The sequence below is a fragment of the Hyperoodon ampullatus genome (genome assembly GCF_949752795.1).
Source record: "Hyperoodon ampullatus genome assembly, chromosome: 9".
Taxonomy (NCBI): domain Eukaryota; kingdom Metazoa; phylum Chordata; class Mammalia; order Artiodactyla; family Ziphiidae; genus Hyperoodon; species Hyperoodon ampullatus.
Window position 1 is genome coordinate 92998577 of NC_136922.1, and position 13056 is coordinate 93011632.

The window sequence follows — 13056 nt, forward strand, 5'->3', positions numbered from 1 at the left end:
GTTATATTTGGTGTTTTGCAGACAGCACTGTTTTACCACTAGCCTGTACGATCCAATTTCTTCTGTACACCCTCCTTAATCAGTCTGCGGAGTGAGGAAGAAACTCCTAACGCCCTTTGAGCTTGAAATTTTACTGCCACCTACTATTCATCCCTAAGAACTGCAACAAAATGAGGGGAAGGAGTTTCTTTGAAATGCATGGTTAGAGATGAGGAGAAACGGACAAAAGTGGGAGTCGGCTACAAGAAGAAAGAGATTTTTTAAAAAGATAGATGACCTGGAAGAACCTAATACAGACCAAGTTCATTAAACATGAAAAACTGACCATCACACTTTTTATTATGTAAAATATGAACACTCCGGGGAAATATTTTAACCGTTTGAAGATGTAAAAACAACAAAAAAAATTGTGCATCAGACATTGTACAATCATGCAGAAAAGACACAGATGTGATAGTTCATATTACAAATCGGTCTTTGCAATATAGTTGCCTGCCTAATTTCTAAAAAGGGATTAAAGGAATAGAAAAGGCATGTTATTCTAAAATCTGATCAAGGAAGATATACCTGCAGAGACCTGGTGGGGAGTATCAGCAGGGAATATCTTTTAGAAAGGGCTGCCGGCTTTAGGCTAATGACTCTGGGAGCACTGGCCAACAACTGCCGTTGAGACGCAATCCATCTGGAGTTTTGTAAGTGTGGACTTTTTTTTTTAAAGCATAAGTTGAAACAGGAAGCTCTAAATTGTGAGGGCAAATCACATGAGTGCCACGTTCGGTATTAACACAAGAAACTTATACAAAATACCATCTCACATATCACATGATTCAGGATAGGCAATATCTACCTTGTGGAGCCAAGGCAACTGAGCAAGGGCTTACCTGCAGTTAATTACTTTTATGAAATGCAATACGGATTTTTGAATCCAGCATTGGAAAATGGAAGAAAAAACAGGCGGATGTGGGAGCTGCTTTGGCACTTCTCCTGAAGATAACTAAAATATATTCCAGAGGTTTTCCTATCAAAATCTCCTCCCACCTAACCCACTTCTCAGAAGAGGGAATTCATGTTCAAAACACTGGCATGGGAAACAAAATCTCAAAAAAAGTCTCTCTCTCTGCCCAACTCTTCTGTGTCCAAGGAAGGTGCAGTTTCTAAGTGATATATTATAAACAACCCAAAACAGGAAAGGAGCTCTAAGAGAAAACGGTCAATTGATGCAAATAAGTCTGGTCCAAGAAGTGAAAATGGGCTCCACAGACTCCTTGAGAACAACTCAGTTAATCCAATGTTTGAATATTAAGCACCCCTACACGCTTAACCTGTGGCTGATACTGAACTTAGAACATTCGCACTTAGAAATCTCCCACTTTCAAGGAGATTCCAAGGGGGCTATTGGGTGAGGCTACCATTAAAGAGAGCACTGGAGAAAGTCGTAAAGTAATGTCTGTTGTTGTAGTTGCTCTTATGCTTGGTGATCAGCTCAAGAGCCAGAAAAGTTAGGAAAAGGGAAAACGTGGTCCCCATTTCCCTGAATTCCAAGCGAGTAGCTTCTCTACATTGTAGAGCTATTCCTTACCCTAGTCTCTTCGGGGTTGTGGGCTCACAGGTCCCCAGAGGTTTCCGAGAGAAGTTCCACTCTGTACAACCTCCCATTTCCAAGAGCGATAAATGCACCCCCTTCACCTCCCTGACCCCACTCCTGAGCACACCAGGCGATAACTGGTCAATATCTCTCCAACCTGAGACTCACAGGCAAATACTTTTGGAAGGATTTCACATAATTATCCTTCACCCTTTAAATCAATTTAATCAAATGATTCACACTGAGACCGACACACTGAGAAAACAAGAGGTTTGGTGGGAGTTTGAGAAAGAAGCAAAAGGATGGACGGGTTATTTTGGAGGTGAGTGGTTAGAGAGGCTGTCAGGAGACAGCTGACACCTTGAAACAGACCTCCGAACACTGAATGCACTGGGCTCTGAGGAAGTGGGGCGAATGGGACGAGGAACAGAGGGGCAGGACACAGAGGCTCACTTGCTGTCCCCAGCGCTGTCTCACTGGTGTTCCCTGAAGGCCCGGTCCTCTCTGCAGAGGTCGGGAGGTGGGAAAGACGGAGCCAGGAGCGAGCTGATTTCTCAGTGACCTTCCGAGGAGATGAGGGCAGCCTTTGAAGGGTTAGTCCCAGGACCAGTGTTGGAGAGAGGACTGACATGCAGAAATATTTCATGTCACAGGTAGATGCACCAAAGTCATATTTAGGAGAAACTACAGCCTCTTCTCTGATTGTTAGAGCGAGAAACAAATATTTAGCTCAGATCCTGACGGGCACCCTTATAAAATGGCAATCTGTGGGAAAGAGAAGTTGCCTCCCACCTTCCCTTCCATTGCCAAAACCTGCCGTGGAAGCCCAGTGATGGGGCATGTGTCGAGGACCATGGTCCACAGGGTGGCATCCTCTAAAAGTGACATGACAGGACACTTAACTTTGCATATTTGCCCCCTCTTGGAAAGGAAGGAGAATCATTGTTGGAGCCCTCAGAAGCTGTGGGCACTTTCCTGATGGCAGGGACATTTGCCAGCATTCCCAGGGGATGGTTCTTATCACTCTTGAAATTTTAATCCTGTTGTTTAAAAAAACTGGGCCCTTAAGGAGAGGCGTGGCCTCATTTTGTAGAACTAACATTCCCTGCATCTACGCCAACATTTTCTAGCTTGAATCCCGTCCAACATACCCTACAACCCTATTTTCCAAACTGATGAGATTTCAATGTCAAGTCCTCAAGGAAGATCCAGCCACTGTTTCAAGGAAGAGAGGACTGACCGTGCAAAAATGGGTTGTACTGTGACCCTGCAGCAGCACAGGGCTGCTCCCAGGGGACACAAGACAGAGGAATAAGAGGGGCTCTCTTGTGTGTCCAAGCCTCCACTTGTAGCACAGCCACTGAAAACAAAACAAAAAAATTCCCGTTCCTATACTGGCATAACAATATTCACTCTAACTTCCCCAGTGCAGAGGGAGATGGAGTTATTTTCCCCATTTTAGAATGGTGCTTAAGTGATTTTGTTACAAAAGACTCCTGTTACTTCTGACCTGCTTTCCTTAATGCTCTAAGGCAGAGCGTGTTGTTGGAAGGAAATAGAAATCTCTTCTGTTTTGTTTTTAAAGAAGACTCAATAATTTCCTAAGAGGCCCTTTCCACTGCTCTCTACCTATTAGGAAACTCAGGAAAAGTGCTTTTCTACACAAATTGCCTCCATACTTCCTAATGCTCTGGCTTTGCCTTGTCTCCTTTAGTTGGAAATCTGAGAATTCTGTTCCATCCACAAAATTTTGATGGTTTATGGTTCCCCACATACCAAGTTTCTTCCCCTCCATCCAAAGAACATCCAAAACCTCTTCAAGAACTAAACTTCACTAACACAATCAAAATAATCCAGAGATACATGGGAGACACGCTAACATCTCACTGCATAGGCTTCTAGAAACAATTTTTCCTCCCTCCTCCCCTCCCCCCACCACTGTGCTCATCAACAGGGCACCTACAACTGCTAATACCCACCAGAGTTACCTTTTACTTGCTCACTTGTAAAATAGCAAGGGTTCCCTGAGTCAGGGATTCAGTGCAGCTTTATTATTTTAATATGTTAATTCCCTGGATCAAATTGAAGAGCAATTATAGAAAGAACAGAGCAAAATTTCTTATTAATTATTTTGCCCACGTAAAGGGACATAGTATCATTATGTGCTTGGCTAGAGAGGACAATGACTGGAGGTAAGTTAGGGAAAAAAAGAAGAAAGGAAGATACATGTCAGCTAAATGGCAGTTTTTCCAGCTTGAGTGATTAGCCAGGGAGAGCAAGGTCCCTTCAGTCATGCAAGGGACCGTCTCTATCCTGAGAGCACTGATTTCATCTCTACGATATATTCCAGCAAAACCTGTTTCCCACTAAGAGGATTAATTTTCTCCGTCTTATCTGATTGTGATGCTCGAAGGATATTTCCACAACCAAAATCACGGCCCAATAGTCTGTCTTCCTGTTGAGAACCTGGAGCTTCGACAATAAGCGCAATTAACCTTTTTTTTTTTAGAGTCAGGCCATCACCTAACGTTCCAAGAAGAAGCTGGGCGAAGGAAATAGCTGGAGACAAGAGAGGCATGAAGCTATTACTCCTATGTTCAGTCCAGAACTTCTGAGTTTTGGGAAGAGGTGAATTTCAGGGCTATCTTCTTGACAGGATGGTTCAGAATTATAGATTACACTAAAAAAGGCCAATTTTTCAGTTTAAAATATTGTTAGGTGTTTTGAATATCCCTAAGTAACTTGCCAGGTTGTACAAACATCCTTAAATACACATTAGGTAGAGTGATGTGCAACTGTCATGGAGTATTGAATTATTTGAGAGGTATTTCTGGTGATATAATGATGAAAAGCAGATACCTGTTCATGGGCAAAAGTTGAAGAAAATAAGCATAGAGCCCTTAAAAAGCCTCTTTTTTTCTTAGTGGCTTGTGTTTTCATTAATTCTTTAAATATTCATCCTTTTCATATAAAAATAAAAAAGTAAAATCTGGAGAAAGCAGCAAATTCTCTTTCCTCTTGTTTCCAGAACACTCTATGCATATATCCATTATAGCACTTATCAGAGGGAACTATAATAATTGGTTTATTATTTCCCCTCTGAATATAAGTTCTTCAAAGACAGTAATTTCTCATTTAGTTTTACATCGTCAATGCCTAGGTATATGTATTGCTTCTACCTAGAAGGTGCGGAATACATATTTTCTCAATAAATTAATGACTAAATGAATGGCTCAACCCATTTCTTAGATTCTAGTGAAGTCATAAATCAGACCAGATACATTATAGTTCAATTCTTTTATAACTCTGTCTCTTGTTAGAGAGAGAAATGCTCCACTGATCATAAAAATCCATCAACCCTGCTTAAGCTAAGCAGGTAACAGATATCTGAGTATACAGGTGTCTGGATTGAATGTCTGCCTTTGGTGGTTCCCTACACTGTCTCCCCAGTGTCTTAATTCAGTGGCAAGATCTTTTATTTTTACCTGTGTGACCTTCACCTTAGCTCTTCTAGGCTCAGGACTTGGAGATACTAAGAACATGTGCATTTTTTCCTTTTCTTTTTCTTCTGGGGGTTTTGCACAAACCACAAAACACAAGAACTAGAAAAGATTATTTTTATTCATAAACTAAACAATACCTTGCAGTCCCTTTACCTGTTTTCCCTTAACCCAGAGGTTCAGAGGTAAGTCTGTCCTTTCCTCAAAGAGGACTTGAAAAGAATATACTAGAGTTTTCACTCAGTGCCTATTTTTTTTTTTATCTCATAGATCATGAAGTTGGGAAAACTCTTCCTTTGGAATCAGATTCTGTCTGCTAAAATTTTAGTTAATTACTTCCTTATGAATCTCCTGCCCAAATGAAATATAGTCCTGTTATGAATTGTGATGGTTCAATTAATGATGAGAGCGAATGTGTTTCCAGAAACATGTTATTTTAGTAGCACTTTCTTAGACACTGAAAACCTTTAAAGACAAATTCCTTATGGTCCTAGCAGTAACAGTGTGAGTCAACTACTTCTCTCCAATTTATTTCAAAATTTTTTTTTTTTTTTTTTTTTTTTTTTTTTTTTTTTTTTTTTTTTTGTGGTATGCGGGCCTCTCACTGTTGTGGCCTCTCCCGTTGCGGAGCACAGGCTCCGGATGCGCAGGCTCAGCAGCCATGGCTCACGGGCCCAGCCGCTCCGCGGCATATGGGATCCTCCCAGACCGGGGCACGAACCCGTATCCCCTGCATCGGCAGGCGGACTCTCAACCACTGCGCCACCAGGGAGGCCCCAAAATTTTTTCTTAAAGATTGTTTCTGGGGCTTCCCTGGTGGCACAGTGGTTAAGAATCTGCCTGCCAATGCAGGGCACATGGGTTCAAGCCCTGGTCCGGGAAGATCCCACATGCCGCGGAGCATCTAAGCCCATGTGCCACAACTACTGAGCCTGCGCTCTAGAGCCTCCGAGCCACAACTGCTGAGCTTGCATGCCACAACTACTGAAGCCCATGTGCCTAGAGCCTGTGCTCTGCAACAAGAGAAGCCACTGCAATGAGAAGCCCCTGCACTACAACGAAGAATAGCCCCGCTCACCGCAACTAGAGAAAGCCCGTGCGCAGCAACAAAGACCCAATGCAGTCAAAAATAAATAAATAAATTTATTTAAAAAAAATATTGTTTTTATTGTGTTCATAGGATTTGAAGATCCTATATGTGTTGTATATCCTTCTTTGGAATTGTAGTCTCCCCTAGAGGACCTGTGTATAAGTAGACAGTACACACAGACACATACACACACACAGACATGGAATAGCTACATATATTAGAATCAGGCCATCACCTAAAGTTCCAAAAAAGAAACTGGGTAAAGGAAATAGGTGAAGACAAGGGAAAAATGAAGCTATTACAGATACATACATAATATATATATATATATTATACATATGTATGTATGTATCCATGAGTTCCAAATCCTGAGTCAACCAATCACGGATCGTGTACTAAGTTTATGATCCACAGTTGGTTGAATTTGCAGATGTGGATCTGCTAATACAAAGGTCTGACTATGGGACTCGAGCATCCATTGATTTTGGTCCTGGAACCGATTCCCCACAGATACCAAGGGATGACTCTATAAATCTTTCTTTAAAACTTGTAACGTATCTAAATGGAATTTTAATGTAAATGTAACCAGTGCCAGTAATAACAGAAATCTACTTCATTCTGTTTGTTCATTCTGTCTGCTCTCCCTGAAGTAGGAGGGAGGCTGATGAATCTTAGAAGCTGAAGTTAAAACTATGAGAAAACCCTGAGGAGCCCTGCTGCCCTCTCCGGGGGACTGGGGGGGTAGGTTGGGTCAGCTAGAGTTTAGAGGGGAAAGGTCTCTTGAGCAGATGCTGACTGGGTGCCATGGAGGAAGAATGAGCTGGGAAAGCACTGGAGTTGCATTCCTTTCTATCTCCTGTATTTTAAAATTAACCTTCTCAGAATTGTCTCTTATTTACCTTTTGAAAGAACCAATTTTAAAAAATTTTATTCTCGGTTAATCATTTATTTTGTCTGTTTTATTCCCCTTGTCATTGATTTCTATCTTTATTATTTCTCTTCACTCTTGTTTCTTTGTTCTCTACTCTGAGTCTTTTTCCAGTTTATCAAATTGAATGCTTTATTTGTATGGAATCATTTTTCTCTTGATAAATGATTTAGAGTCATAAATCATTCTGTGAATACCACTTCTGTTATTTCCTGCAAATTCTGATAAACAGTATTTTCAGTTCTAAGAATTTAAAATTTCCCTTTTGATTTTTTTATAGAATTATTTAGCCTGGTGAACAAGATGTTAAAATTGAACTTTTACTATCTCCAAGTTGCCTGGGGCTTTAAGGCTGAAAGCAATAGATGCCAGTTGTACCTAGAATATTACAATAATTCTTCAGGTCCCTTCACATACTGATTCTTAAATATTCCTAATGGGAAAGTAAATTGTGCAACATGGACCAAAGTTGAAACTGTATAGGAACTTCCCTGGTGGTCTGGTGGTAAAGAATCCACCTTCTTGGGACTTCCCATTGGCAGTGGTTAAGAATCCACCTGCCAGTGCAGGGGACACGGGTTCGAGCCCTGGTCCAGGAAGATCCTACATGCCCCAGAGCAACTAAGCCCGTGAGCCACAACTACTGAGCCTGCGCTCTAGAGCCCACGAGACACAACTACTGAGCCCTTGCACCACAACTACTGAAGCCCGCGTGCCTAGAGCCCATGCTCCGCAACAAGAGAAGCCACCACAATGAGAAGCCTGCACACCAAAATGAAGAGTAGCCCCTGTTCGCTGCAATTAGAGAAAGCCCACGCACAGCAACGAAGACCCAATGCAGCCAAACATAAATAAATAAATAAATTTATTAAAAAAAAAAAAAGATTCCACCTTCCAATGCAGAGGACATGGGTTGGATCCCTGGTTGGGGAACTAAGATCCCACATGCCACAGGGCAACTGAGCCCGCACCACAACCACTGAGCTTGTGTGCCTCAACTAGAGCCCACGTGCCACAAAACTACAAAGCACATGTGCTCTGAAACCCATGCACCACAACTACAGAGAGAGAAAACCCACATGCCACAACTAGAGAGAAGCCTGCATGCCACAACTACAGGGCCCACGCGCCCTGGAGCCCGCGGCGCCACAACTAGAGAGAAGCCCATGCACCTCAATGAAGAACCCGGGCACAGCAACAAAAATAGATCCCACGACCTCAACGAAGATCCTGCAGCCGCAACTAGGACCCGACGCAGCCAAAAATAAATAAATAAATAAAAATTTAAAAGAAATGTTGAAACTGTATATACACCCTACGATACAGGTGGACACACGGAAAATGTTCACTGTGTTTTTAAATAATAAAATATTAGAAATCAATATCTAAATGGAGGAATAAGTCATGGCATATTTGTATAACACAATATTCTATACCAAATTAAATGACTTAAAATCTACATATATCAGTGTAACCGAGGAGGACTCTATGAGGCCGTCCCAGGACAGACCCCTCCCCCACATCTTCTGCTGTAGCTTCCTCTCTGAAGTACCTAGATAATAGTATCTGATGCATATTTCCAGACTTTTTCAGATGTTAAAACCACCACCAAATGGAAGAAACTAACTACTTGATGATCATGAGCTAGTAGCCCCACAGACTTTCTGGTGCCTAAGAATTGGTCACCATCAACCAATCAGAGATTGTGCACAAGCTGATCACATACCCTGAGACCCTCTCTCCTCCTTGCCTTGAAAAATGCTTTGCTGAAACCCTTCGGGGAGTTTGGGTCTTTTGGGCATAAGCCACCAATTCTCCTTGCTTGGCCCTGCAATAAACTTTTCTCTGCTCCAAACTCTTATGTTTCAGTTGTTTGGCCTTACTGTGCATTGGGCACACAAACTTGCATTCCGTAACATCGATATGAATGAATTTTAAACATTTGATGTTGCATGAAGTGGCAAGTTCTAAAAGTGTTGCACTGTTCAATACAGGTGATGAAAAGTAAAAAGATAACACAAAACAAAAAACCCCATAAAACAATATATATTTTTATGCTACTGTATGTTGCTATGGATAGAAAGATTTAATGCAAGTAATAACATAAAACAATAACATGATATTTCAGTGTTGTTGGCACATAAGCATTTTTCATATAAAGTTTGAGCTTATTTAGATTGGGGCATATTAACACATATTTAATAATGTTTAAATAAAAGCCTATCTTTATTTTTTGTTTCAATCTCTTTTTTTTTAAAGAAAAAAATGCTTTCAATTAGTTCTCAACCATATTTACTTGTGGGTAAATTTGCAGCTGTACATATTTAATGTGCATATGTAGTCTTCCTATATTGTAGAACTTTTCACCTTACAAATGCTTATAAAGATAGATATCAAAGTAAATCTTTCTTGGGCCCTGGGACTCTGGGCACCCTGCCTTTGCACTGGCCCTTCAGGAAAACAGTGCAGTATGGTAGAGTCAGAAGTCAAGCAGACCTCACTCAAACCCCACTTCACATACTTGTTATCTTGGGTGACCTAAGATGAATATTTTAAACTCTATGAGCTTCAGTTCATTCATCTGTTAAGCAATGTGAGATTTAAAAGTTGTTGAAAGAATTAAGGATAATTTAACCACAGTGCAAAGCACGTAGCAAGTATCAATACTAGCTATTACTGACCTTATTATACATTACATATCTGTATAAAATATATATTATTACATAATTCCATTGTTCTATAACTGCAATTATACTTATGTGTATCAAAGATGCTCTCTGAAGTAATAAATAAAGAGATGTTCTTCCTAAAGGAATTAATGAACACACATACACAAAAATTTTCAGAATTAATAGACAAATTGGGTAAGGTAAAGTATGTAAATGATTTAAAGCAACCATTTTATTTTGTTCGTACATTCTGTGAGTCAAAGGTTCAAACAGAGCCCAGTGGGGACAACTTGTCTCTGTTACACGATATCTGGAGGTTCAGCTGGAAAGACTCAAAGCTAGAAGTGAATGTTTGTTTTCTAAGTTACTTGACAAAAAAATGTTTTAAAAAGGAGTCAGCTGCTCTAGTGCATTTAAGGCATAAGGTAGTATAAATATCCAGGAAAACTAGTATCTGCCAATTGAAGATCAATAAAATATGAAGAGAAATTCCTAAAAGGATAATATAACCCGAATAAAAAATGAGTTGATTTTGATAAAGGGTTTTAAGAACTTGACTGTTATATAAAATGCACATTCATTTGTGATTCTTGGAAAGAAGAGTTACTGTCTTAGAAACAATTTCACATATCATGATATATATATTAACGTACTATACACAGAAAAATCAGGGCATAGGAAACTAGATTGAGCTCATGTGCCTGAGCTTTTGTTTCCACTTTTGGAAACAGCCTGTATATAAGAATAACTGAAACACTCGTCTGGTTTGTCTAGTCTTAATTTCTATTTCTATGGCTAATTAAAACCCTAATTTTCAAATAAATCTGCCCAAAGCTAGATGGTCACTTTTTTAACTGTCAGTGGGTGGCTGACTCAGCCTGGTTCACAAGCCTCAATTCCATATACAAAAGAAATGAAAAAAATATCCTGAATTGTAAGCAATCAAATTGCCATCAGAAACTAACAACGCGGTTTAATCAAAAAGGAAAATCCATAGTAATTCATTTTTTCTTTTCCACTCTTCATACAACAGAATAAGAGGTAGTATAGAGAAGCAATTAAAACAAAATCACCTTTTGCCCTTGGGGTGTCTGAGTAGAACCTTTACCATCAAAATAATTAGCTTGAGATTTCTCATTTTCCTCCCCTTTGTCACACCGAAATTGCTTCCGATCTTAGAAACAATGCATTGCCCTGCCTCTTCTGTTAACCCTAGGCTTCTAAGAATCTCAGTCATCTTGTTATTTTGTAAAACTGGTAAGACTGCATAGGTACAAGGCCACTGTCCCTATTCGATTAGGACCTTGAATCAGACTGGAAACCAGCCTGATCTCATGAATTACAACGAATTTATACAACCTCTGAGATGGGGTGACTGGACTGGAGTCAAACAGTGGGTGCAAATGACTGTGTCCATGACCACAGGGTGCACCTTGAACCTGCTCCTGCAAGGAGGGATGACAGGAGGGAGGATTCTCGGGACACGAGTGTGCCAACACTGTTGCAAAACTCAGTACCCATCCCTCAGATGAAAGCACACTCATTCTCCTGACCTTTGAACAAATGCTGCATCATTTACCCAGAGACTACAAGCACTGTACCTCAGCCATCAAAACCACCTGGCAAGGGGCTTCCCTGGTGGCGCGGTGGTTGAGAGTCCGCCTGCCGATGCAGGGGACACGGGTTCGTGCCCCGGTCCAGGAAGATCCCACATGCTGCGGAGCGGCTGGGCCCGTGAGCCATGGCCGCTGAGCCTGTGTGTCCGGAGCCTGTGCTCCGCAACGGGAGAGGCCACAACAGTGAGAGGCCCGCGAACCGCAAAAAAAAAAACCCCAAAAACAAACAACAACAACAACAAAAAAACCACCTGGTAATATTACACATCACAGCCAGAGGCTCAGAACTGGAGACTCATGAAACTGACCTGTCACAGCACATCACAATTTTCACACAAATAAAACACTCTACGTCACTTCCAAACTACTCATGTCACTCTCATGCATGTCCTCACAATATGGCAAACACAGGGGCATCGGTAAACTCTGGGTTCCAGTAAAGCAAACTCTGGTGAGGTTCAAAGTAGTTGTAAGTCCATATGCAAGGTCTCACTGAGGCTCGGGAACAAGAGAAATGGAAAGCGAGGCTCCACTGGGGGCTTCGGGGTGAGTAAGAGGGAGCAAGGTGAACAGGGTGACACCATCAGGAGACAGCTGGAGCACCACTGAGAATCCTTCCCATTGGCTAGGACCCCACAGAATCCTCTCCCAGCAACCCCAGTGGTACACAGGACAAGAGACAGAAAGAGCTCTTACTGTAGCCCTCGGGAGTGGCTGAAATCTTTCAGATCTGAGTCTTCGTCGTAATACGGAGTGATCATTCCCAGCCCGCTGTCACTCAGCATGCGTTTCCGGAGGGCAGGATTCCACCAGTCTGTCATTCTGGGAGGGAGAAGAAGAGTGCCAGACATTCGAGGTCAGCCACAGGACTTAGTCTGCTCTTTCTCAGGATGATTCTTGTCTCCAAATGTGAGGACGGGAATTAATCTTTATTGGGTATTTACGAGGTATTTCACCCATATTAGTCCGGTTAATTTTCTCAACCATCAGTAACTCTTTGTATGCTGCTGCCCTCTTTATAGATGAGAAAACTGAATTTCAAGATTAAGTAATTTTAGGGCTTCCCCGGTGGCGCAGCGGTTGAGAGTCCGCCTGCCGATGCAGGGGACACGGGTTCGTGCCCCGGTCCAGGAAGATCCCACATGCCGCGGAGCGGCTGGGCCCGTGAGCCATGGCCGCTGAGCCTGCGCGTCCGGAGCCTATGCTCCGCAACGGGAGAGGCCACAACAGTGAGAGGCCCGCGTGCCGCAAAAAAAATAAATAAATAAATAAGATTAAGTAATTTTAAATATGACAGAGATAAGAAGCAATGGCGCCTGATGTAGAAAGACAGGTTAGAAAATAACAAAGCCTAGATTTGCTCTTTCACAGCTTCCCAGTTCTCAGTTTATTTCCAGAGGGGGCAATGGGAAAGAAATAAGGAACTGATTCAAGTTCTCGTGGATTTGCAGGCTACTTTATCTCTGGAGCTAGAGCTGCTAGAGAACGACTGAGAGGGCAAAGCCCAGGGCGAGCTTGGCAAAATGGGCTCACCCTTCACAAGATCAAACACTACGGCCCCGACCAGGTGGGGTGGGAGGACACCTAGACTCCAGTACCTACCGCTTCTACAGCGGGACACAGCATCACACTTGCTTTCCCCACAACTGGCAGCCTTGACTTATCGTA

The 13056-nt window shown here is 41.9% G+C and overlaps 1 protein-coding gene across 2 annotated transcripts in view; it reads right to left on the reverse strand.

Moving 5' to 3' along the window:
• DGKI (diacylglycerol kinase iota) overlaps nt 1–13056 on the reverse strand; it is a gene marked incomplete at both ends in the record, with an annotated part of 451691 nt that overhangs the window by 56756 nt on the left and 381879 nt on the right. For both annotated transcript variants that reach the window (XM_079711562.1, XM_079711561.1), the window contains one exon: nt 12085–12210. In XM_079711562.1, the coding sequence (XP_079567688.1) occupies nt 12085–12210 (126 nt within the window). The remainder of the gene's footprint in view (nt 1–12084; nt 12211–13056) is intronic.